We start from the raw sequence: 23,587 nt of genomic DNA, 5'->3' as shown, positions 1-23,587 counted from the left end.
TGGGTATGGGTGTGGGTGTGGGTGTGGGCGTGACCAGCACTTAGACCCGGAGCCATCCATATCCTGGAGTCCATGGTCTCTGGGTGAGCAGACAGTTGGCCAAAGGCCAGTCTGGAGTCAAGCAGCCCCCTGCTTAGATTGCGACGCTCACACCTTTCCAAACCTGCCTCCCTCGCTCACACCCTGCTGTGAGGTAAGAGGCGCCATCTTCCTTCAGTCCCTCCCTTCCCAGGGTTTCTCCACCCTGGGCTCAGCCAGATCTCCTGGGAGGCTCAATTCCATGTGTCCGTGAAGGCCCAGCTTCTCCAGGGAGTGACCAACTAACTGCCCAGGAGCACCCCCTGAACCCAGAAGAGACTCACAGGTTTGGGTGAGCAGGCATGAACTTCGGAAACCGGAACAGTCTGGTGAACTCACACCAGGCCTTAATCCCCAACCTCATGGCTGGCGGCAGAAAGCCAACACAAGGGGCAGACGCCCGCTCAGAGTCCAGACACAGTGGGCGAAGAGAGAGCCCCTCTCTGGAGTCAGGTCCAGGCTGGGAGGAACGTCGCGGGAGCTTGCAGTTCCTGGCTCAGTCTTTTCTTAGGGGGGTGGCACCCCAGTATCCGCTTGGCAGACCCTAGTTGGATGACTGCTCAAGAGGCAAAGGAAGAATGGGTGGGAAGGAGGGTGGCGAGGAAGAGGTTTGGGATACTGGCCTAAGACATACAGAAACGTGAGTTGGGTTTAGGGGACAGTTGTGCAGAGAGATGGGGTGTGCTGACTCGGCAAGTCAAGTCCCATGCTGCTGGCCCTGCCGGGTCCCTTTGTCTCATGAAGCTTGAGCACTTCTCCTGTCCCCAGCCAACTGTCCTGTCCAGGGGCATCGGACGCAGCCCCCAAGTTCTATAGCTATAGGGTTTCCATCCGTTGAAGCAGATTTGCTTTTTTGCTATTCCTCTTCATAGCCCCATGTTGGAGGCGGCCTCCACTGTGTCATGCCATTAGCAAAGAGTGAAGAGAGCTGTGTCCACAGTACGAAGGGGTCTCCGGGCCAGCGTCCAAGCCCCCTTTCCTGGATATCTTCAGCCTTAGAGGACAGTCACAAGGCCACCATTGGTTGAGGAAGTCACTGGAGAATGGGATTTTTCTTGGTTCAGAATCTGGCTGCCAAGTGACAGCATCCCTGAATCCTGCGTTCCCTGCTTGCCCCAGCCTCCCTTCCATCCTCCACCCCAGGGAGGAGGCAGGGACAGGCCAGAATGGAGAAAGAGCGGGAGAGACTCGTGGGCCTCCATCCCTCGTCGAAGGCTGAAGGTGGACAGCGGAGCACAGGGGCTTGCCTCTTCCAAAGCATGGCCAGTTTCTGCTGATTCTTGTTCCTATCCGGCTTCTAAAGTCTAGCACCCTCCTGACCTTCCCTGGCTCTATGGCCTGGATTAAGCTCATTTCTGTTTTACAACCCATTCTCTCCTTTTCCTCTCTTTCTTCTCAAATCCCAGAAGGCATATAGGGTGGGGAAGCTAAGGAAGGTTCTATTGGCTTTTCCCCCTTTCTGCTGCTTTGTGCCAAAGCTAGAATGGGACAGTCAGCCCCCTGTCCCTGCAGCCCTCTCTTCGTCCCCCCATCTACTCTGGCCTGAACCGCCAGCCTCACTGTTCTCCTGCATCTAAACCTTTTTACCTCTCCCTCTGCCATCTCTTCAGTCTCTCTCCTGCTCTGCTAGCGTGGAGAGTGAGAGAGGCTTCCCAAAACGCAGCTTCTGTTCAGATGAAAGGAGAAGGCTGGGGCGGGATTCGGGGACCGGTAGTGGACTGTTGGGCTCATGCGGTGTGGTGTCCAGAGACTGTGACTTCCTGAGGGTTGAAAGACTGAAATGGGACTGAGGCGCGTGCCGTGTGCACCACTGAGGGCGGGCCTGTGCCTGGCTTGGTGGGTGCAGATGAACACGCGTGGGGAATCACTGTCAGGTCCAGCACTGTGCCCCACAAAACAGCTGAGTTTATTGCTTATGGGAAACTCTGCCTCGAGGCAGGCAAAAACGCTGTTATGGGTTGTATGAGGAGAATATGGGTTTTCTCAGTTTTTCCAGAATGAGGAAGCTCCTCAATGCTCCTATAGGAACTACTTTAAAAAGTTAATGCAAACCTTTGAAAGAAAGGAAGAAAGAAAAAAATAAAGAGAAACGAAAGATTTATATGCCTATATATGACTATACGGAGCCTTGTAGATAAATACAAGCCCACTTTTTTTTTTTTTTCCAGCCTATCCTCCCCGACAGAGGCTGCTGCACTACTTGTGAATTGAATCAAATGAGGGCTGAAACCGCACGCTTCAGCGTGTAACATGGTCACCCTGGAAGAACAAGTCTTTCCAATATTGGGGCATGTATTGGTTTCTAAAAAAAAGTTTGCCTGGGGAGTGAAATATACACATGTATTTAATATTCATAGATCTGCTTCCGAAAACCTATCTAGCTAATATCACTCAATGAGGAAGTTATTTTGCTTTCAGAGGAATGGAATGCATTTTAGTTTTTATAAATTTGGGGAGCGGCAACACTCCGCCCGGGTAAGAGGAGAGGAAGTTCAGGGGTCCAGCTGTCCATGCTGCTGGCCGGAGGGTGAGACAGATCCGGGAGAGGCCCTGGCATGTTCTGTCATTTTCTTTCTCCCCCTGACCAATCCATACTGGGAAACCTCTCGAGTGTCACTGAAGGCCAGAGCTGGACGTGAAGGTTGGGCCCTCCCTGGTCTCTTTCCTTCCTGCCTACCCGCTCGTCTTCCTTTTCCTAACGCTATTTGTCTTTCTCTTTCTTCAACACAAACACTTCCTGTCTTTCTCTTCCTCTCATTCTTCCTCTCTTCCCTTCTCTTGTTCATTCAACTTGCCTCAAAAAGGAAATCGTTTTAAAAGGGGGGGTGTCTTTTTAGCTTTTTGCATCTCTGTTGTTGCCATTTTCAAAGTTGAGCCCTTGCTAGAGATTCCGAGGTCCTCAGTTTCCTCAAATAGATAGATATATACTTTTCCCTTAAATGAGATGAAATGAGTGGCGTCCTGGGGTGGAGGGAGGCGCTGGCTGGAGTCAGGGCCGGGGGTGGGAGGGGTGCGGGGAGGGCGGGGGGGGGACGCATCACTCAACGTTGCTGCTGTCGAAGGCGTGACACTGAAAGCCCCCGTCCACGTACTCCATGCCTGGCAGCTTCATCCCGTACTTGTCCACACACCAGCAGATGCCACGCTTGCGGCCACGGGAAGGCTTGCACTGGGGTGAGTAGAACAACAGGAGGTGAGGATGGCCACACCCCGGGCTTTGCTCCTCCCTCTCCTGCCTCTTCTCCAACCCAAGACAAGACTCTCATCCCCAGAGAGTTGAGGGTGCTAGACCGGACCCTTGAGTTTCTGGGGTGTCCCCATTTCCTGGAAAGACCCAGGGAAAAATGTGAATGTAGGTTTCAGAGATGGGATCTTGTTATGTCGCCCAGGTTAGGTCTAGAACTCCTGGGCTCAAGTGATCTTCCCACCTAAGCCTCTGGAGTAGCTAGGATTACAGGCATGAGCCACTGTGCCTGGCTTACAGTCCTTTTTTAAATGCCATCCATGCGAGTTCTTCCAACCTGAAACTCTGCAGGGATTTTCAATAGAGTTATGATCCAATAATAATGATGATGGCAATAATGATAACAGGAGGTATCACTTGTGCAGAGTTATCATGTACCAGACACCACGCGGCACGTGGCTTGCAGTAGGTACTATTCTAAGTGCTTTACAAAGATCAATCACTCCTCATCCTCCATTTTACACGAGGGTCTGGAGGCACAGAGATATTACATGACCAGTAAGGAGACACAGCTAGTAAGTGGCAGAGCCAAGATTTGCCCCAGTGTGTCCTGGCTCTTACATTTAGATTATTGGAGCCCTTAAGGCAGCACCAGAGTCACCTGTCCACCCCAGAGGCCACCCAGGCCTACCCTTCAGAACTGCAGGGGTGGGGCTCAGCCATCAGCCATGCCCTCCAGGGATCAGATGCCCTCGGAAATCTGAGAACATTGTCCAAAGGGGAGCCTGGCTGTGCAGGGACATGAATTGACTTCAGGTGGTACACAGAGAAAATATGGTTTCAAGTCCTGAGTGCAGTGCACCAATGATCTGTGCTGTGAGAGGTGTCCCAGTTTCCTCTTGCAATGAATTCATGTAGCTAAGGTGATCTGTGGAAAGCATAGCGGATTACAGCATAGGAGGGAATGAGGGAATGGTGGTATATGAATGGGTATCTGAGGCCAGGGAGACGCGAAGTGTTTAACAGTGGAAATCTCAGGCACTTGCTCAAGGCGGAGTTTCCCTGGCAGGTGCCATTTTCAGAGCAGTTTGAGCCTGGGCGCTCAGGGTGGGGGACGTACCTGCTTTCTCTTGTAGAATCCTTTTCGGTCACAATTGGGCAGGTACACGGCTCGGGGCACCATGCGTGGAGTGGCTTTAAGTTCCTGCAGGGCAGCCTCCATGTGTCTGCGGCAGGGGCCCTGTGTGCACAGCGGGGTGAGAGGCGTGGCGAGACCAAGGGGAAACCACCCAGCTGCATTCGAGAGTGGCCCAGGGGGTGGGGGTGCCAAAGGGCCTCGGGGGGAAAATCACCACCCTTGGTCCTAGTCATCTGCTACCCAGGACCTTTCCTCCCTGTCACCTGTCACATGTTTTGGGGTCACACAAAGCCTGCCTTTGGCCAGGTACGGAGCCAGACTCTCTCTTTTGTGTTCCAGGCCACCCCACTCCCAGCAGCTTTTCTCTTCTGCCGAGTAACGACGTCCAGAGGTGCCCGTCTCTAGATGCTCTAGGAGAATATTCAGCCTCTGCCTTGGACTGGACACAGCTGCAGGGCCCAGGCGCCTGACGGGTGGCCGCTGGGCTGGCACCCACTCTCCTCAAACGAGCACCGCCCCTATTCCTGCTTCCTCGCAGGAGCCCTCCTCGAGGACCAGTGTAAGCTCTGGAAACTCCTCCCAGGTCCTAAGGTGAGCCACCATGGTTGGCTGTGTTGGTCCTCTGCCACATCTAGCCTAGCGCCTCCTGCTGCCAGGAAGGTTCAATTTAGATGCAGGAAAAGGTCAAAAGCCGGGGAGGGAATGAGGGAATCCCCGAGATGCACCTGCTCAGATTCCTGTCTCATCTCAGGGGCAGCGACGACCCGGGAGTGGGCAGTGTTCTCGGCTCCGCCCACCAACTTGGACTGGGTCAGCTTCTTTCTGCGGTCCTTCTTCACCGCTTCGGCCTTCAGCTCGGAGATGCGGGTTTGCTTGGGCCGGAAGATCTTGGGGGAGTAGGTCTCCTCGGCCAGCTCGGTGGTGGTGGTGGGCTCCTCGTGCTCACGGGAGTCTCTCTCTGCAGGGGAAGGAGCCAGAGGGTCAGCTTCTGTGGGCCAAGGTGCACACGGCCAGAGCCCAGCGCTGGGCAGTGTGGGGTGAGGGGAGCAATAAAGGCTGAAACGGATGTATCTCTGCCCTCCCGGAGGACACTCTGAAAGCAGGGGATAAGAACCAGGAAGCAGAAGGAATGTTATTTAAGTGGCGGGAAGTTTCTGGCATGCCCGGAGTTGAACAGAGAGTGCAGGCAGGAAGACCTCACGGAGAAGGAGAATGGAGGGATGATGGATGGGCGGGTGAGGACAGAGCTGGCTTTCTGGGAGCAGGAAGGCCCAAGGGCAAGGGAGGTGGTCCCGGCAAGGATGATGGTGGTCGCGAGGGGTGTGCTTGCTGGGGGATGGCCAAAGACGGGACGTGGCTGGAGGTGGGGCTGAGGAGTCAGAACGTGGGGATCTGGGCCCACGGAGGAAGATGACACAGCCGGGGCGTGGATGAGAAGGGCCAAGTCTGTCTCGTTAGTGAGACCTTTGTGCTTTCAGAGCTGCTGGACGTTGAGGTCTCTTTGCACCTGGGGAACTTGGGAGGAGGGGGTCCTGGGGTCTGGAGCAGCAGGGTGGTGGGAACCTTCATAAAGACCAGGAGGAGGGGAGAGGAGAGCCAGAAGTGTGGGCCTGGAGGGGACTGGCGTGGGGCCAAGCAGAAGGCGGAGGCCTCGCTCCCGCTCTGGCTCAGAACTGGCGCGGGGCTCGGGGGCCCGGGAGGCTGGCACGTTCCTCGGCTCCGGCCTGAGAGAGGCTGACAGCTGGCTGGGACGGGGGAAGTTATATATAGGAGTGGCTTGGCGACAGTCTATACTTAGCTGGCTTTTGACCTTTAGAGAAGTAAGACTTTGTTCGTGTGTTTGTTGATCCTGAATTCCACCCGTCTGGTCTTCTCTTGGAGCACAGATTTCCTCTAAATTCTTATCTCACAGGCATCCATCCCTGGGTCCCCTTTCTCTTCTCAGCCCCTTGACCTCACCCAGCCTCAGAGGAACCAGAGTGGGGGAACGTTAGATTGTTGTTTCCAGGTGGGCAAGGTGTGGCCGGGATGCCCCACGGTGGGACCAGGTGCAGGGGTGAGTGGAGGTGGGGGGCCCTGTCTTCATTACCTCCCTCTTTTCTCAAATACTGGAAAGAGAAAATAAAGCTCTGAGTGACCTTAAAGAACCAACATGAGGTGAAAGAAAATTCTGCTCTCCACCCACTCCGTGATCACTGAGACGCCCAGGAAAGTGACAGCCAGACTCTGGGATGCAGAACAGAGAAGGGGCAGAATTCAGGGAAGTGGGGATGGGTGCAAGGAGAGAGAAGCCTTTGGAGAAGACACTGTTTTAGGCCTCTGGGCGGGTGTAAACCCCACTCCTAAGCTTGCAGCTCTGGGCAAGTTCCAGGTATGAGTCAGGAAAAGTATTTGGACACCTGGCCTCACCTGGTCAGGACGGCAGGGGGCGGGGTGCATCCCAGCCTCTGTTCCTCTCTCGGCTCAGGATTCGTCAAGTCTCATGAAATGGGCATCTAGTCTTTAAGGCCTTGGCAGAGAAGATTCCTGCCCTAAAGAAGCCTCCAAGGGTTTGCAGCGTTCCTGGTGGTGAGTTGTGTGGGTATTTATTTATAGGAAAGGAAGGAGGTAATGACTGGAGAGGAAGATGATGAGGAGGAGAAAGCGAACAGCAAGGTGGTGGTGGGCGGGCTCTTCCCAAACCGAATGCAACCCAAGAATCCTGGTACCCCTTCTGGCCCTTCACCCCCTCTTCCCAGTCATGTCTTGATGTCCCAGTACCCTGATTCTGTTCCATCAAGCTCTCATCAATAGGGTGACATCCCTGGTAGGTGGAATGGGATTAGTTGAGTCGTGTTGCGGGGTAAACCAACTTTTCTTGGTTGTAGGGAAAGTGAGATTGGCAGGAGGGAGAAGTGTGGCTGGCCTGGGGATTACACACAAATGGAAAGGCTGGCACTCCGTTACCTGGTAACACAAGCCTCACCCTGAGGCTCAGATCTTGGAGAGGAGGGAGTCAGGAGAGGGAGTGCTAACCATTGCACAGGAGGGCTTTGGGGTTCGTCTTACTGAAGGACTGAGCTGCACCACTCAACCTCACATCTCTGAGCCTTCAAATCCTCGAGAAGTAGTTGACTACTGCTGGAGGAGGAGGGGCAGGCAGGAAATGGTTGCTACTGAAAGCCTGGAGGGGATTCAGATCGGGAGACACCTGGTCCCCTTCCCCAATCAAGATCGCAACTGGATAAAGTGAGGGGAGGTGGGGGAGTGGGCTGGCCGCTGACCAGCTGCATCTCCTTCAGTGGGCTGCCCCAGCCTGGCCTGGAGAGCCAGCACACTGTCACCTCTTCAAGGCGAGAGAGCCGGGGAAGCTGGCTCCTCCCCTGGAGCTGGTGTATCAGTTCCTGGAATCCTTTCCTTAGGTGATTTAGTCCATCCCCCTGTGTCCAAGCAGAGCTAAGTATCTATCTCTGTCTCAGTGGTGCTCTCTCTAGCTCTTAATGACATTTGAAAAGGGGGTGCCATTCCATCCTCCTCTGGCTACGTGTTGGGGGAGGCTCTCTCTTTGGTCAGAGGGTGCCCTTCTCCAGCTGGCATTTGTCTACTCTCTCTCTTTGGCCTTGGTGGACACAAGCATGGTGGTCCACAGCCTTCCCTCAACAGCTCTTAAGTCCCTTCACCTTTTGGAACTTTTTTTTTTTTTTTTTTGAGATGAAGTCTGGCTCTTGTCCCCCAGACTAGAGTGCAATGGTGCGATCTCAGCTCACTCACAACCTTTACTTCCCGGGTTCAAGCCATCCTCCTGCCTCAGCCTCCTGAGGGGCTGGATTCGAGGAACCTGCCACCCCGCCCAGCTAATTTTTGTATTTTTAATAGAGATGGAGTTTCACCATGTTGGCCAGGCTGGTCTCGAACTCCTAACCTCAGGTGATCCGCCCCCCCCCCGCCCGACTTGGCCTCACAAAGTGCTGGGCTTACAGGCGTGAGCCACCTCATTCCGGCAGGACTTTTTCTAAGAAGTGCTGTGGGCTGTCCTTAATGGTGAGTCCCCCTTCCCAGGAAGAGGACGGGGCTGTTGACAATGGTTGGACAAACCTTAGGGTAAATTTATTTTGACTTCTTTTAGTCTTCTTTGAAAGTGTTCAAGTACTGCCCCGGGGCCAAGCAGCCATGATAGGAAAACAGAAAATGTAGATTCTGAGATCTCTCTTCATTTAAGGAACTCAAAACATTTCTGCAAACTCTCTCCTTTCCCCAGCCTCCCCAAGGCGAGGCTTCTGAGGGCACACCTTCCCAAGCCTGCAAGCTTTCTGGCTGCTTCTGAAGAGCAGGCTTAACGTTTTGATCTGCCTCCCAGTTTCTGGTGCCACTTAAACCCCCCGTGGGACCTATTCCTTCGGCGGCAGCAGAGTCCAGTGTCAGAGATACCCATCAGGGTCTCGTGGTCACCTGTAGGCTCCAGCAAGACAGTGGAAACTTGGAGGGGAGCCAGGGCAGAACCACGTGGATGAAAGGGCTGGGAAGTAAGACTGGGGCTGAGTGCCAGAAGCAGCTAGCCCCGCTCAGCTGCTCCGTGGCCAAGTCATAAATAGGCTTTCAACTTTGGAAGGGTTTAAGTTAGACAAAACAAGGAACAAGCAGACTGGCTACTCTTGAGCTATTTCATCGAGAGAAACGAACTGAGGTTGCAGAGGGGATTTAGGGAGGACACCGGGAGGACTTCCTGGTGGAGACTGATCTGCACGCCGACAGCGAAAGGACTCGACAGTCAGCTCCCCCGGAACCCGTTGGAGAAACAGGTCAATATCTCCCTGTGGCCAGCAGAGGGCGCGGGAGACCGATGCCCACGCAGCATGGGCTCACTTCTAGGGACTGGGAAGAGTTTTTAAAATTTGGAATTTGGCGTGGTGGCTCATATCTTTAATCCCAGCATTTTGGGAGGCTAAGGTGAGAGGATTGTCTGAGCCCAGGAGTTCGAGACCAGCCTGGGCAACATGGTGAAACCCTATCTCTACAAAACATACAAAAATTAGCTGGGCGTAGAGGCGTGTGCCTGTGGTCCTAGCAACTCAGCAGGAGGCTGAGACGGGAGGATTGCTTGAGCCTGGGAGGTTAGAGGTTGAGGCTGAGGTGAACCATGATTGCTCCACTCTGATAGCTCCACTGCACTCTAGCCTGGGTGACAGAGCAAAACCCTGCCTCAAAGAGAAAAAAATCTGGAATCTGGGTGCCTTCCTCTCCTACTCTGTAATAATCACTCAAATCCCTCCCCTCCGTGTGTCTGCAGCATGTATTTAAAGGGTCAGGGAGACAAACAAGCGAAGCCCGGAGGGAATCCATGTGTGGGAGAGCGAAGGCAGGTGAGGGAGAGGGGGCAGGGCTTCCTGGCGCATTCTGCTGTTTCTGTACCCTGCAACTGGAAAATGATTCAAGGAGACATATTCCAGCCCTCCCTGCCCACTAAATGGCATTCTGAGAGGGTTCTGCAGAGGATGGGAAAGGTGGGTTGCTCAGCATCCATTTCTCCTGCTGGGATCTATGCAGGCAGGACGTTTAGCTTCGTAATCTTATTCAATGACTAAGGAAGGGGAGGATTATCATGTTACCTGGGTACAGCATTTACCTTTGGGGTGGGATCTACATCTGCTCCGGCTTCTGTATACTAGCTCCAGTCCTTCCCACTGGCTCTCTAAGGCCTCTAACCCCTGCCACATTTTGGTGGCCACCTCAGTTCCTCTTTCATTCATAAGGCGTTCCCCATTCACCCCAGAGCAGAAGCATCCACAGAAGCACACACGGTACATCTGCCCCTCCCCACGGTAACGTGAATACGTGTTTGAGGACCACACCATTCTGTATGTCCTGGCAAACTCAGTGTCATGGGTCAAGCCCAGCTGCTACAGACCCAGAGGTATCTTAGGGTGAGAAATACTATACGCTGTACAATTGCACAATGCATGCACCCTGCCCAAGCTCAACCACTTTCTCCAAACCTGCCCTTTTGCCGCTGCTGTTCTCTTCCAGCAGAGGCAGGCACATGCTCTTCTGAAGGGTTCTGACCCTACCTCGCTTGCTAGTCATAGCAATGGATGGATCCAGGTGGAGACTTGCTGCTGCCTAAAATCTAACCTCCCTGCCCCTCTAACCTCACTGCCCGGTCACGCCCCGGCACTATTAACAGCCTGTTCCTGGGCTGGTGTTAGTTTCGCACTCTGTCTTGCTTGACCTAATAATCAAAGGTAAGAGAAAACTAAGTGACCCAGATATTGTGCCTTAGCTTACAAAAATCGAAGAGACAGAGGCATCCTTGAAATTCGCGGTCCAGGAAGAGTGTCGGGCTCTGCCAGGCAACCCAGACCCAGGGAGATTCTCCCATCTCCTTTTCTAGACAGGAAATGACATGAAGAGGCTTAGAATCTCTCTATGAGGAAGGGAAAGGGCAGCTGAATTTCTTCTGGCTTTCATTCTAGATCTCTCTGTGGAATTTAAATAGTCAGCTTCTTAAGGATAGAGCTTCGTCATTTATCTTTCTCTCACCAGCGTATAGTATTCAATAAATAACGTTTAAATGGAGAGATGTGTAAATCAGCCCAAGAGGCAAAGAGAAGTAAGTCTGGAAGTATTTCTGTAATATAAGCTTGGCGGCGGGGGGCCGGGGGCGGGGTTTAGAGCCCAGAGGATGCCTTGGGAGGTTATCTCAGCTGTGCCCTGCCCTGAAGCAAGATAACCCTCCCCGCAGGGCACTGAGAGGCAGGCAGATGAGGATGTTGGGTGTGGGAAACAGTAGGGGTTCTCCTGGATTCACTGGGCTTCTCTTTGGCCTAAGGCTGCACATATTAATATACTACTCAATAGAGTAGCCAGTAGCCAACGTGGCTATTTAAATTAATACATATTAAATAAAATGAAAAATTCAGCTCCTCAGTCACTCTAGCCATATTTCAAGGACTCCGTGGCCACATATGGACACTGTAGAGCTAGAACGTTTCCATATTGCAGAAAGTCCTGCTGGTCAGCGCTGGCCTGAGGGCACTGGTCTGTGCCTCGGTATGGATGAAAATACTGAGGCCCGGGCTAGAATGTTCCGCAGTCTCCCTCCTCCCTTGCCTTGTCACTAGCCAACCTGCAGCCGCCAGCTCCTTCTTACCACACAAGGCTTGTGGAAGCATGAGGGATTGGCTGCTCAGTTTCAACAAATGTAAGACACGTCTTAGTCTCGTGAAGTCTGTTTCCCAGCTGTGGATGTCAAATGACTCTACCGTACTTGTGTGTCTGCATTTGCAGGAGAAAGGCCACAGTGGTGGTGGCGGGGGTCCGGGGGGGTTGGCGTGGGGTGGAGGGGCACTGTGGTGCCTTCCAGGGAAGTGGCATCATTGCTTTTCCTACCCCTCCCATCCCTGACCAGCATCTGCCTGGCACCAGTCTCCGTCTCTCAGAAGACACTGTTTTGTAGCTATTGTTTTTACTCTATAGTCAGTAACAAGCATGAATGTTCTGTTTTTTTTTCTGAGATGGAGTCTCATTTCTTCCCCCAGGCTGGAGTGCAATGGCGTGATCTCGGGTCATCACAACTTCCACCTCCTTGGTTCAAGCAATTCTCCTGCCTCAGCCTCCTGAGTAGCTGGGATTACAGGTGTGTGCCACCACACCCGGCTAATTTTTGCATTTTTAGTAGAGACGGGGTTTTATCATGTTGGCCAGGATGGTCTCAAACTCTTGACCTCAAGTGATCCACCGGCCTTGGCCTCCCAGAGTGCTGGGATTATAGGCGTGAACCACTGTGCCTGGGCCAATCTGGGCTCTTTTTAACCTGAATTATGGGCTGAGGAGAAAATGAGCACTAAACTTTCAAGGGAAAAACAAACCCCGAAAGCTCTCATACAAAAAAACAGTAGTAAGATCAGAGGAAAGCCAGGAGGGAGACCCTAGAGGGGAGTTGAGCAGACTCAGAGTCCTGTTGACTGGATGATGAGGGCTCTAGGCTTACTCAGCTGAGCTCCCCTAACCCATTTTGGGCCAGGAGAACGAACATGGTTAGGTACTCTAAGCCAACAGCAAAGTTGGCCAGGTTGGGAATATAACATCTCTATCCTGACCAGAGAAATACAGACACCATGTAGTATAGTGGGTAACCATTCAGAATCAGGAACCAGTGTCGGGGACCGTCCGGGACGGGTAGGCACGTCTGCCGGGGGTCTCTCGACCTGCAAGAGGGTTCCAATACCTGGAAGAGAGAGTGTGCTTGAGCGGGGATCTGGAGGGCTGATAGGCCGTGCCCAAACAGCAAATTTTATTTTTCAAAGGCCAGGAATAAATACACTTTCTTGGCTCCGGTTTACGTCATAGCAAGAGGAAATGCAAATGTATACCTTACATGGCCTATACAATAGAGAAGTCAGATATACAATGGTTGCAAGTGGAAATGCAAATGTATACCTTACATGGCCTATGCAATTGAAAAGTCAGATACACAATCAGTGGTTGCAAAAAGTAGCAGAATTTCCTGTGATCACAAAGCTTGTTTACATCCAGACATTATCCCTCCTGGCTGCAGGTATCTCTGGTTTGATCTTGTTTTAGAACTGAGATATGAAAAGGTTTTCTGGTTTTGCTCATCAGAATATCTTTTAACCGGATTCTCCTTTGTCTACTCCTGACTCAACTTAACTCAACTTCCCCATTCTGGAGTCTCTGAGTCAGGGATTAAAGCCATCCCGTATGGTGGCATTTGCCATTGTCTAGGGTACAAGGCAGTCAGGTAAGTAAAGAAAAAGTTAAAACTTATTCTTAAAGAGTCATAAAAAAGTTAAAAGCAGGAACCGGTTGCTGGCAGGGGGTCACTCGGTCTAGCAGCAACGCATAGTTTTAGGCCCAAACGATACTGTGGTTGATATTAGAAACTGATCATCCATCTTTAAGTTCCTTTTTCCGGATAGCTCGACTGCCTCCCGTAGGAAACTGTGTTTGGGATCAAACTCACTGTATAGTGAGACTCATGCCTTTTGGGGGTCTCACATGGGAATGTTCCCCACAAACCAGACCACCTGGGTTCAAGTCCCAGCTCCACTACTGAATAGGTGCATTAACTCTGCCGCTCTAAACCTTCAGTCCCCCTTTCTGGGAGGAAGATGAAGCTGTTGACTATGGCTCAGTAAACCTTGGTGCACCTTCAGCAACACAGCAACACCCCATTTCTACATGAAAAAAAGTATTAGCTGTGTGTGGCAGTATACACCTATAGTCTTATCAATTGGGAGGCTGAGAAGGGAGGATGGCTTGAGCCCAGGAGTTGGAGGCTGCAGTGAGCCATGATCGTGCCACTGCACTCCAGCCTGGGTGACAGAGTGAGACCTTGTGTCTAAAAATAAATAAATGAATAACTAAATAAACAAACCTTGGTGTGGCTTTACTTTGACCTTGCTTTCTTATTCCTCTCTCCAATTTGGTTTTCTCACCTGAGTTATGGGGAGGATGACAATGACCCCTTCTCGATAGGGTTATTCTCAGGATGAATCAGGGTGATGTGTGCTAATCCACTCTCAGCACAGGTCTCTGCCTTTGTAGCACGCTGTTCCCTCTCACCTCTCTGGTTCCAATCATCCACTAAAAATTCGGTTGCTGTGGCGCCTGGTTGACAGACACCTACTTGTAGCCCATAAGATCTAAGGCTCCTTGGACTGCAGGAAGTACTGCCAGAAAGTGTTGGCTCAACCCTTGTGTCTGGGGGTCTGTTGGCCAGCACCAGGTGAGAAGGACTTGGCACAGTGCTCCGGGGACCCGTCTCCCCTGAGAGAGCTCCCCCGGGAGTACTTCCTCTGTCTAACCCCATTCCTTCATGCTGTGTTAAGGACATTCAGTCTCTTTCCCTGAAGATAGAGAGAGAAAAGGGGGACCAACACCCTCCACAGTGTAGATGCCACACGTGGGAACGTGTCATCTCACAGAGTAAGGGGCTGACGTCTGACTTACACCTGCCAGGGACCAGAGGTAAAGAGAGGCTCCTCCTTGTTTTTTTTTTTTTTTTTCCTGATGCTAAACTAGGATTTGGGGCTGTGACTCTGGTTCACATTTCTTGGTCCCTGGGAAGCTGGTGGTGATAATTGTACACATAGAAAATACACACTTATGCACAACTCTCTGGGTGAGAATCTCCAGTCAAGCTTCTTTTGGAGTTGAGGAAGGGGGAGCATGCTCAGTAGAAATGTCCCTGTCTGTTTCCCATACACACCCCAAATGAGAAGGTAATGGGGGGATAGGTGGGGAGCAGCCTCTGGAGGAAGCGCTGGGCTGCTTTTCACCTGGCCACTTTTCCATCATGACTCATCACAGCCAGGTCAGAACATTGTGGTCAGCAGCTAAATTCCCCAAAATCCTGCATGACCAGAAGGGGGCGGCAGGGAGCAAGACGGGTTTACACTTCTCAGGCCCCTAAGAAGGTGCCCAGGCTCCACTAGGGACCAAACAAAGGAGTTCCGTCTGTCAACGAAAGCTGAGATTCCTCTTTTTTGACTCTTTGGGAGCAAAAGGAAAGAGTGGCGACAGCAGTTCCCTTCTCAGGAGAGAGGAGTTTGCTGGTGGCCACCAGCCACGTGCAGATGCACACTAAATATGTGACATGTTGCCCTGGCAACTGAGGAACCACATTTTACACTGTATTTAACTTTAATTAGTTTAAATTTAAAAACAGATCCTCAACTCAGTTATTGGAAAGATTTTCAAGTGTGTTTGGAATGCCTCAGGTATGTGAATCTGCTTTTTCAACAGTGAGTTTTATGAAACCTAAATACAGATCAAGTATTTCCCATGAAAATTTGGTGTCTGAATTGAGATGAGCCGTGTAAGTGTGAAAGACATACTGGGTTCCAAAGGCTAAATATGAAAGAATGTAAAATATCTCATTATAATTGTTTTATTTTGAACATGTGGGGAAAGGGTGTTTTGGATATATTCAGTTAAAAAACATTATTACAATTAATTTCCCTGTTTTTAAAATATTTTTAAAAAAGATGTGGTGTCCAGAAAATTAAAAATGACAAACATGGCTTGTATTATGTTTCAGCTGGAAGTGCTGTTCTAAATGATCTATTAGAAATCATCCTGGCTGAGGTGACAGAGGGGTGTCACAGCAGTGATGGCACCATCTCAATGGTTCGGGATAACTGGAACCCACATAAAACAACTCTGAGAATCAGCAGAGATTATCCGAGGCCTGGCTCTGAGTGCAAATTCAGTGGGCCTTTATTTTAGGCCAGGCTAAAGGGCCTGATGGTTTAGGTTGAGGGGTCAAACACGAGATCACTGATTGAGTTGAAAACATCTCTAGGGTTCACCTGGGAGGTCTGGCTTACTGGGAGCAGGGACGCATCTTATCTGCCTCCTTCCTGAGCATCCCAGAAGAAGGAGCTGCCACAGCCTCCAGGATGTATTAGAACGGCTCTCAACATTTCCTGCAGCACAACTGGAGGTTCCCAGCTGCTCTCTGGAAGCCCATCTCTCCTCTCCTGCTGAAAGACTCCGACACAGCTGCCTATGACAGCCAGGGGCCCGGCCCTCATGCTGTCTTCCGCATCAGCTTTGGTGGTTTATGATTTTCCTTCTCTCCCTCTGATGCGGAACTTCCCTAGTTACCCCACCCTCCCTCGATCTCTGCTTTCTGCTGGTACCATGAGAGGACCGTGCTGTTGGAAGCAGGCCACTTCTGTCCTGTGTTCTTCAAGACCACGGGCCACTGCACAGCCCACAGGCAGCCAGGGCCTGCCTGCCTCTCCACATCAGGAGAGCTTCCTGTCATGCAGAAAATGAGGTTTGGCTCATGGACCTGAAGGCTGGGCTGAACACCCCTCCTTCACACCCTCCTGGTTCCCTTTCCCTGACCAAACCTCGGGCCTGAGCCAGACTTGTGTGCAAGCTTGTTTAGATAAAGGGACAGAAGGGAGTGTAAAAATAGGAGAGTGTGGCCCTCTCCACTTTGGGGTTGCTTCGCTCCTTTTCCTACTGCCCCTAAAACAGAACGCCTTCAGGTCGTGGGTTCTTAGGTCATGGGATGATAGCATCTGGCCGTGTTTGCCAAAGTCCTCCTGGTAGGTTAACCCACGCCCAGGCGAGAGCCCCAGTGACTAGCGAGAAAGCCAGGAATGGCTGGATGCAGCGCTGGAGCCCCTTAGAGCTGGGTCCCAGCCCCGTGTTTGCCTCTAACCCCGCTGCCACCGTATCTTGGGCAAATGACTTCCCATTCAGGGCCTCAGTATCCTCGTCCTAAAGCTAGAGCGTTGACTGTGATGACGGCTGTGGGTTCCTTCCAGCTTTAAGGTTCTTTGGCCAATACCGAGACAATTCCTGGAGAGACACTAGAACTGAGCTGAGCTGAGTGGCAGGCACTGACTAACCTGGTTAAGGTGCTTTAAACCAGCAACAAAGCGGCCCAGGTGGGAATGTCACCTCTCCCCTCACAGAGGCGTTCAGTCACTCCTCCAGACTTATATTTTTTTAAAAAAAAAGAGAGAGAGAAATGACATTATAAAAGAATTTATGGAAATAAATGAAACTGGAAATAAAAAGGGAGGGGATTCGCTGGTATTGGGGGGAGGGGAGTGGAAGCCTACACTGCCTTGTTTGATTATTTATTTTGGCAAATGTGTAATCAATGTGTAATCAGTCTTACTGTGTTGAATAACATGTCCAGATTACAACCACCGGATGGTCTCCGGGAATTGCAGCTTTTAGACCAACTGTAGTGAAAAAGCAAATGCGAAACTAAACAAAGCCCACGAAGCACCTGCCTGTCTCCCAGGTGTTCTCCCGCCCTCCTCCCTTCGGCTCTGGCCCCTGGTTGGTACTTGCTCTTTATGGTCTTCTTCCAGTTTCTGGAGGTAGTGGGTCTGGAGTGTAGTGATCCCTTCTCCAGAGTTTTATTTTCAAGTTTCATAGGCATTACTCAGGTACAAAGTAGAAACTTTAGACAAATATTACCTCCCCTTCCCGCTGGCTTCTTCTTCACTCCATTAAGGGGCCCAGGACTTCTGCAGGGAATTCCTGCTCCTATTCCCTTTGCTGTAACCCTCACGATGACCTCTGGCCCCTAGGGTCAGCCTGATCCTCCCTCTGCAGCTGTAGGCCCACCTGCCTGCTCAAATCCAGCCCAAGCCCCAGGACTAAGTCACAGCTGTTCTGACTTAAAACTCAAGCTCTCAGGGGATGCCTTAGAGTTGGTGGAGTTGGGGAGATGAAGAGGGATGGGGGAGATGAAGGGGGGGGAAGGAGAGGGGTTAGGGGAGGCGATGGAGAAGAGGGATAGGGGGAATGCAGAGGGGTGGAGGGATGGAGCGGGGTATGGAGAAGGTGGGGGATGAAGTGGGGATGGAGAGAGGTGGGGCGATGGAGAGGGGTGGAGGGATCTAGAGAATGGAGGCAAGGTATGAAGAGGGGTGGGAGGGATGGAGAGGCGTGGGTGGGGGGGTGGAGGGCTGGGAAAATAGGAGGGAGAGGTGAGAAGGGGGATAAAGAGAAATGGAAAGAAAATGAACTCTCGCAAGGGCTAACTTTGCTTGTTCTTCCAGTCTGAGCTGACCCAGCAGAAAAGTGGGGTGGCGGGGGTGGCGGAGATGGCAAGAAAAGTCTAGTGAAAGCGCCATCTCGTTTTCCCAGCTCCCGTTTTGGTTGGCTCAGGGCACAGCCATCCTCTCAAAGAGTTGTTTCAGAGGGAGGGGGTGCGGGCGGGAAAGGAATTTGGCTCCTTCAGTTTTCCATGATCTTGCTCAACCCAGACCTAAATTTGGCCAATAAACCTAACTCTGGAACTTGACTTCAACATGGCATTTTAGACCAGGCTTGGAGTTGAAGCCAGGGTGATGGAGGCCAAATCCCTCAAAGAAGCAAAGGCTGAATTCATTCTTATTTAGGTAATGCTTTTGCTTTCTTTTCCAGAAGCCTTTTTTTTTTTTTTTTTTGGTCCCACATTGTCTAATTTCTTAATGACAGAATCCAAGACTCCCTCCATCTCAAACTGAATGTCTCACCAGCACAGAGGAGACCTCTCCGACACTGGCATCTATACTAGGGACCAGCTCGTCAAGCCTCATTCCCCACGAAAATGCCAGAAACAAAACCCACTACTTCCTTGACGCCTTCCACTCACCCCTATTCACTGAGCTTTGACCAACAAATCACTCCTGTCTTTCATCTCCCTCAAGCCTCACACACATCTCCTTTTTCCATATCTCTCTCTGCTCCTGAACAGGCCAGAATGAAATACAGAGCCAGGCTCATTCTCAGCACCGGATTCTCACTCTCAGCGCTGGGTTCCTCGAGCCCACTCCCTCTTCCGTTGCTCAGCAACCGCCTAGCCAAACACCCTCTCCTCCCCCCCTCCTCTTCCTCCCAGAGGCTCTGACTGCCTACCACCTCACTCTCCTCTGCTCCCCACTTCTGATTCCAGAAATGCACCTTTTTTGTGTTATACATGTTTGATTACATATAAATATATATAATGTAGTATATACCATATATAATGCGCATTAAATAGATATAATATGTCGTGTGTGTGTGTGTGTGTGTGTGTGTGTGTGTGTGTATGTGCAACTGCGGGAGGGAGGGGGAGAATTCATTTCTGCAAGCTCAGATTTTGGGGGTGGGAGAGAAGGGAGGTGGGAGGTGGATTGGGAAGCAGGAATTTTGTCTAAAGGACCGAGAGGGCGCTCTTCCTCTCTCTCTCCATTTTCCTTTCCTTAAGAACGGTCTCTACACCATCTCTAACTTTTTGGGGATCCACCCAATGGTTCTCCGGCGAAAAAGGCTCTCTCCAGGAGCGCCCACTTCCATCCCGTTTGTCCGGGAGGAAGACGTCGGCATCAGCCGAGGCGGAGCGCCGCCAACCCGCAATTGCAGCTGGCCCGGCACCTGCCTTCGGCTGGGTGGAGTCCTAGAGGAGCGCTGGGGAGGAGGGCGGGTAGGAGAGGCGGCTTCGGGTTGGCCCAAAGGCACTCAGATGGTGGGGGTTGAGGAACGGGCGGCAGGGAATTCTACCCGGGATCTTGCTTGGGACTGAAGTGTCTCGTGTGTGTGTGTGTGTGTGTGTGTGTGTGTGTGTGTGAGATGTGCACTGCGTGCTCGCCTAGCAATCGCGCGCGCGCGCGCCCTACGTGCACACCCTTCACTCTTGCCACATCACACCAACGACACGCTTGGCAAATGATAAGTGGAGCCAGGATGCGGCTGAGCGACACCTTACGTGCTTTCGGTGTGACTGGATTGTTACCCAGGGCGGTCGCTTCCAAGCCAGGAAATCAGTTAATTGTTTTCCTCTCCGCTAGGCTTTTCCAAATCCATATCCCCTAAGATGAAGGCGGGCAGGACCGTATTTGAAGAGTGGATTTTAATGAAAATAACTTCACAAGCCGGTCTCTGGGGTTCCCAGGGCCTGTACGTCCTCCCCTTTTCCTCTTTTTGCAGGCTGCACCCTGGAGACCGACTACCTCTGGCAAAGCTGGAGGGGCTGGCGCCTGCGCCACTCAAATCCTGCGGAGTTTGCAGGGTCAGAGGCTGAACTCGGGAAGCTCTCCCGCCTCCAGGAAAGCGCGCACGCACTGCTCTCCTGCACTATTGCGACTGAAGTTTACACTTCGGAAAGCTCTTGTCGGGGTGCTCGTGAGTCATGGAAAGGGACAGGGAGGGAGAAGGGGATTGTCCCCGTAACTAAACTACGCCAAATGAACATTGTTTCGCCAAGTTTTAACCCCTTTTGGAGAGAACTGCTAGCCAGTTTGACGTCTTAGAACCCAGACTTCTATGTAGTTTACTTAGTTTCTTTTTTATTTTTTTAAACTGAAGATCAGGTAACTCTTTCCAAAAAGGAGCTCAGTCTAAGGGGGCAGAACTGTTCTGACTGAACAAGTAACTGTGTCAATCATTTCAATCCTAGACTCCCGGAGTCGAGAGTTTGGGGCGGGGCAACGCGGGGGCGGGGCTAGCGGAGGCGAGGCTTTTCTGTCTCCGCCCCCTGAATTTTGCATTCGGCGTTTCCAGGGCCCTCTGCACTTGCTCCACACCCACTTGTGATCTGGTTTAAGAGACTGGGGAGGGCGGATGGGGGATTGCGGTGGGGGGAATTGTAGGGGTGAAGGTGGGGGTGGGATGGGGGTGGTGCCGGGAGTGTGCCTAGGCGATGAAGTTGAAAGGTCTGAATTTCACAACCCCTTTTGCCGCCCAGCCCTATGTCCACCTTTCATCCTAGGTAAAATCTGAACTGAAGAGGGAGAAAAAAGGAATTAGATTTAGGAACGATCACCCGGCACAGAACACCAAACCCTTCCTTCCCACTCTTCCCCACCCCCACCCCGCACCCCGAGCTCCTCAAGTATTTTTTCCCTTTCTGTGATAAAATAAGTAATTTTGCAGTTAAATATATTTTACCATCTACCACAGGCAATCATCTTCAATCAAAAGCAATGGCTGTGCACATGGGAGGGGCTTCAGGGCTCCCACCCGAAAAGCATTAGCTACCGACGATGTGGGGGTGTCTTTGGTGTGTGTGTAGGGGGTGGAGGGATAGAAGCGTCTGGAGTCACGGGGGTGGAGGGGCCAAGAGGGACAAAGGTGGCATTAGCTCAGAAGATGGGTAACGCCTCTCTCTCCAGGCCCCAATTAAAATAATATTTTAACAAAAGAGATATTTTTTTCCAAGTTCAGAAAACAACATGTGCGGGGCGCGGGTGGGGGTGATGGAGGAGGGAGTTGATATTGTAACATACACTCTTTCAGACTGGAATACGGTACCAGGGGATTTGGACCTTGTGACCGAATAGGAGCCCAGAGTCTGCATCCGGACAGAGCTGGGGGTGGAGGAGGGAGCTGGCAAGGTGTAGGTAGGAGGAAGGAGAAAGAACGAAAGCTGGGAGAGTCTCGGCGAGACAGTTCCCCAGGGTAGCAGGATCCCCAGGGCTCCAATTCCAAGGTGCAGGGACCCCTCGCCCCACTACTCCCGAGCTGCCACCCAGCTCGAAGCCACTTGCTGCGCAAAGCGCGCGGGCCCCGCGGGTCCCGTGCCCCCCACCCGTGCGCCGCGTAACTGACTGGCACACGGAGCGCGCTCACCGATCTTGACTTGCTCGCGGTAGCTCTTTTCGTTGAGACAAAGCCCGCGGCCGTGCAGCAGGGCGTGCAGCGGCTTCTCCTCGTCCTGCCGGGGGAGGCAGCGCAGCCCCTGGGCGCAGCGCTCGGTGTAGACGCCGCACGACTGCCCCTCGGCCAGGGCGCAGGTCATGCAGCAGCCGCAGCCCGGCTCCTTGACCAGCTCGCAGCCCACGGGGCTGGGGGGGCACACGGAGAGGGCTTTCTCGTCGCAGGGCTCGCAGTGCACTAAGGAGCCCAGGCTCTGGGCCGGCCCAGCACAGGAGGCCAGCAGCAGGAGGACCGCGGTGAGCAGCACCATCTTCTCAGTCGCCCCCTTTACCTCGGGGTGGGGCAGGAGATCGACAGTGCAGGGATAAAGGGGCCAAGAAGGCGCCCGGAGATTTTTTTGTTTTTGTTTTTGTTTTTGCTTTTAAATTTCTTTCAGGTAGAGCAGGTGCCCTCCCCGCAGACACTTGCAAAAATATAGAGAGAGATGGAGGACTGGGGTGCCTGCGATCAAGTCCCGGTTGCAAGAATTAATAAAGCCTTGCAACAGGTTGGGGGAAGCAGGGCAGCGCCAGGTGCACGCAGCGAGCTGAGGCCTGAGAAACCCTCGAGCCTGAGCGGGTCAGAATTATAGGTGGAAAAATGCCACAAAATCGTTCACCCCCAAGCAACCACCGAAATAATGAGCTCGGAGGCAGTGGGGATGGCGTTGGGGGTGGGGGAGAAAAATGGATTTATTTGGAAAATTTCTGCTTAAAATCTAAAATGCACCCCGCTTCTTTCTAACCCTCAGCGGCCAGCGGTGCGCGGCGCCGCGGAACAGGTAAGAGGCGTTGGCTGCAGCCGAGAGGGTGGGAGAAAACGTTGAAATCAAGAAATAATAATAATAAAAAACCCCCCCAAACCCCAAACCCTAACACCTCTTTTCTCCCACTTTGCCACCTCCTCTTCGAAATTCGCAGGTTCTCCGCGAAGTCCGGAGAAGGGTGAAAACGGAGGAGGGGGTAATCAAAAGGAGCAAAAAAAGAAAAAAGCCCACACTGCTTCGCAGCTCTTCCCTAGCTCTTTTCCCCTGCAGAAGTTTCCAAAGAGACTACGGGCTCCGGGCGAGCAGGCGCTTTTAAATAGCCGGCCCCTGGCTGCCAGCCAGTTTGTAGATGCAATTTGAGCTACCCAACACCCAACCCAGGCAAGGATGCCAAGGAGCTTTGCAGTACAAACTCACACGGGGTGGGGGTGGGGAGAGGCCTTCTAGACACAAGGGGGCTCCCCTTCGCTCCTGAACTGCGCCCTCTTCCTCGCGGAATGTAAGGAAGGGGCAAGAGGGACAGGCTGGGGCTACAGAGACTGGGGAGGAGGTGGAGGGGCTAGTGGAAGACAGGAGTTCTTCCGAGCAGGGTGGACACATTGAGGAGAGTAACTCGGTCTCCCCCTCCCTCCTATCCCTTAACTAGTCAAGGCACAGGCTGGAGGGAGATGTATTTTCTTATTAGACAACTGGATACATACCGTGCCCAAGAAATCTTCCTAAGCTTCTGCAATGGACTGTATGCTGGTGTCTGTTTCCATGTGGGGTGTGTGTGTGGGGGGGGGGACGGGGGCTGGGTGTGTGTGTGTTTGGGGGACAGGTAGTGTAGAATGGCCAGTGATGGCTGGTGAGCTAAATTAAAAAAAAAAAGAACAAATGAATTTCTCTCCTGAAAGTCTGGAGAAGAGGATTTAATCGGGGGTTTCTGTTACTCATAGTGAAGACGTGACCCCTTTCCTTCAGCTACGCTGGCCAGGGAGGTGTTCTCTCTCTCTCTCTCTCTCTCTCTCTCTCTCTCTCTCTCTCTCTCTCTCTTTCTGTGTGTGTGTGTGTGTGTGTGTGTGCTGTGTAACTGAAGGAATGGACATTCATACAACAGCATTATTGAAAGCAGTGAGTCGCAAAATGGACCCTCAGCAGGAAATGCTAAGTTTGAAAACCTTGTCTGGTGGCCTAAAATGTCCTTGTGTGTGGGGTTCTTAGAGGGGAGAAAGGTGGATTGGAGTGAGACTTCCTCCATGTCATTTTGCAGGGGCATTTTTATTGGGGAGGACCACATCCCTGGAGG

At 52.1% G+C, this 23,587-nt stretch overlaps 1 protein-coding gene across 1 annotated transcript; it reads right to left on the bottom strand.

The window, feature by feature from the left end:
• Positions 1-1,948: 1,948 nt before the first annotated feature.
• On the bottom strand, positions 1,949-22,598 carry IGFBP5 (insulin like growth factor binding protein 5). The gene is made up of 4 exons (XM_003925559.4): positions 21,468-22,598; positions 5,126-5,358; positions 4,383-4,502; positions 1,949-3,247 (listed from the first exon to the last, which is right to left on the bottom strand). Exons 1-4 carry the CDS (start codon positions 21,802-21,804, stop codon positions 3,116-3,118), a joined length of 822 nt encoding a protein of 273 aa, XP_003925608.1. The 5' UTR covers positions 21,805-22,598; the 3' UTR covers positions 1,949-3,115.
• Between the last annotated feature and the right edge of the window lie 989 nt (positions 22,599-23,587).

The sequence above is a fragment of the Saimiri boliviensis genome, chromosome 5 (assembly GCF_048565385.1).
Source record: "Saimiri boliviensis isolate mSaiBol1 chromosome 5, mSaiBol1.pri, whole genome shotgun sequence".
NCBI lineage: Eukaryota > Metazoa > Chordata > Mammalia > Primates > Cebidae > Saimiri > Saimiri boliviensis.
The sequence above is the reverse complement of the archived record's forward strand: the minus strand, read 5'-3'. Positions and strand labels throughout refer to the sequence as shown.

What these genes read in the sequence shown, in the direction of transcription:
- IGFBP5 (XM_003925559.4), bottom strand. Translation starts at nt 21,804, where the DNA reads ATGGTGCTGCTCACCGCGGTCCTCCTGCTGCTGGCCTCCTGTGCTGGG. An exon ending in CCGCGAGCAAGTCAAGATCG is followed by an intron (nt 5,359 to 21,467) that starts GTGAGCGCGCTC and finishes CTTCCCCTGCAG; the next exon opens with AGAGAGACTCCCGTGAGCAC. An exon ending in TGAGACAGGAATCTGAGCAG is followed by an intron (nt 4,503 to 5,125) that starts GTGCATCTCGGG and finishes CTGTGCACACAG; the next exon opens with GGCCCCTGCCGCAGACACAT.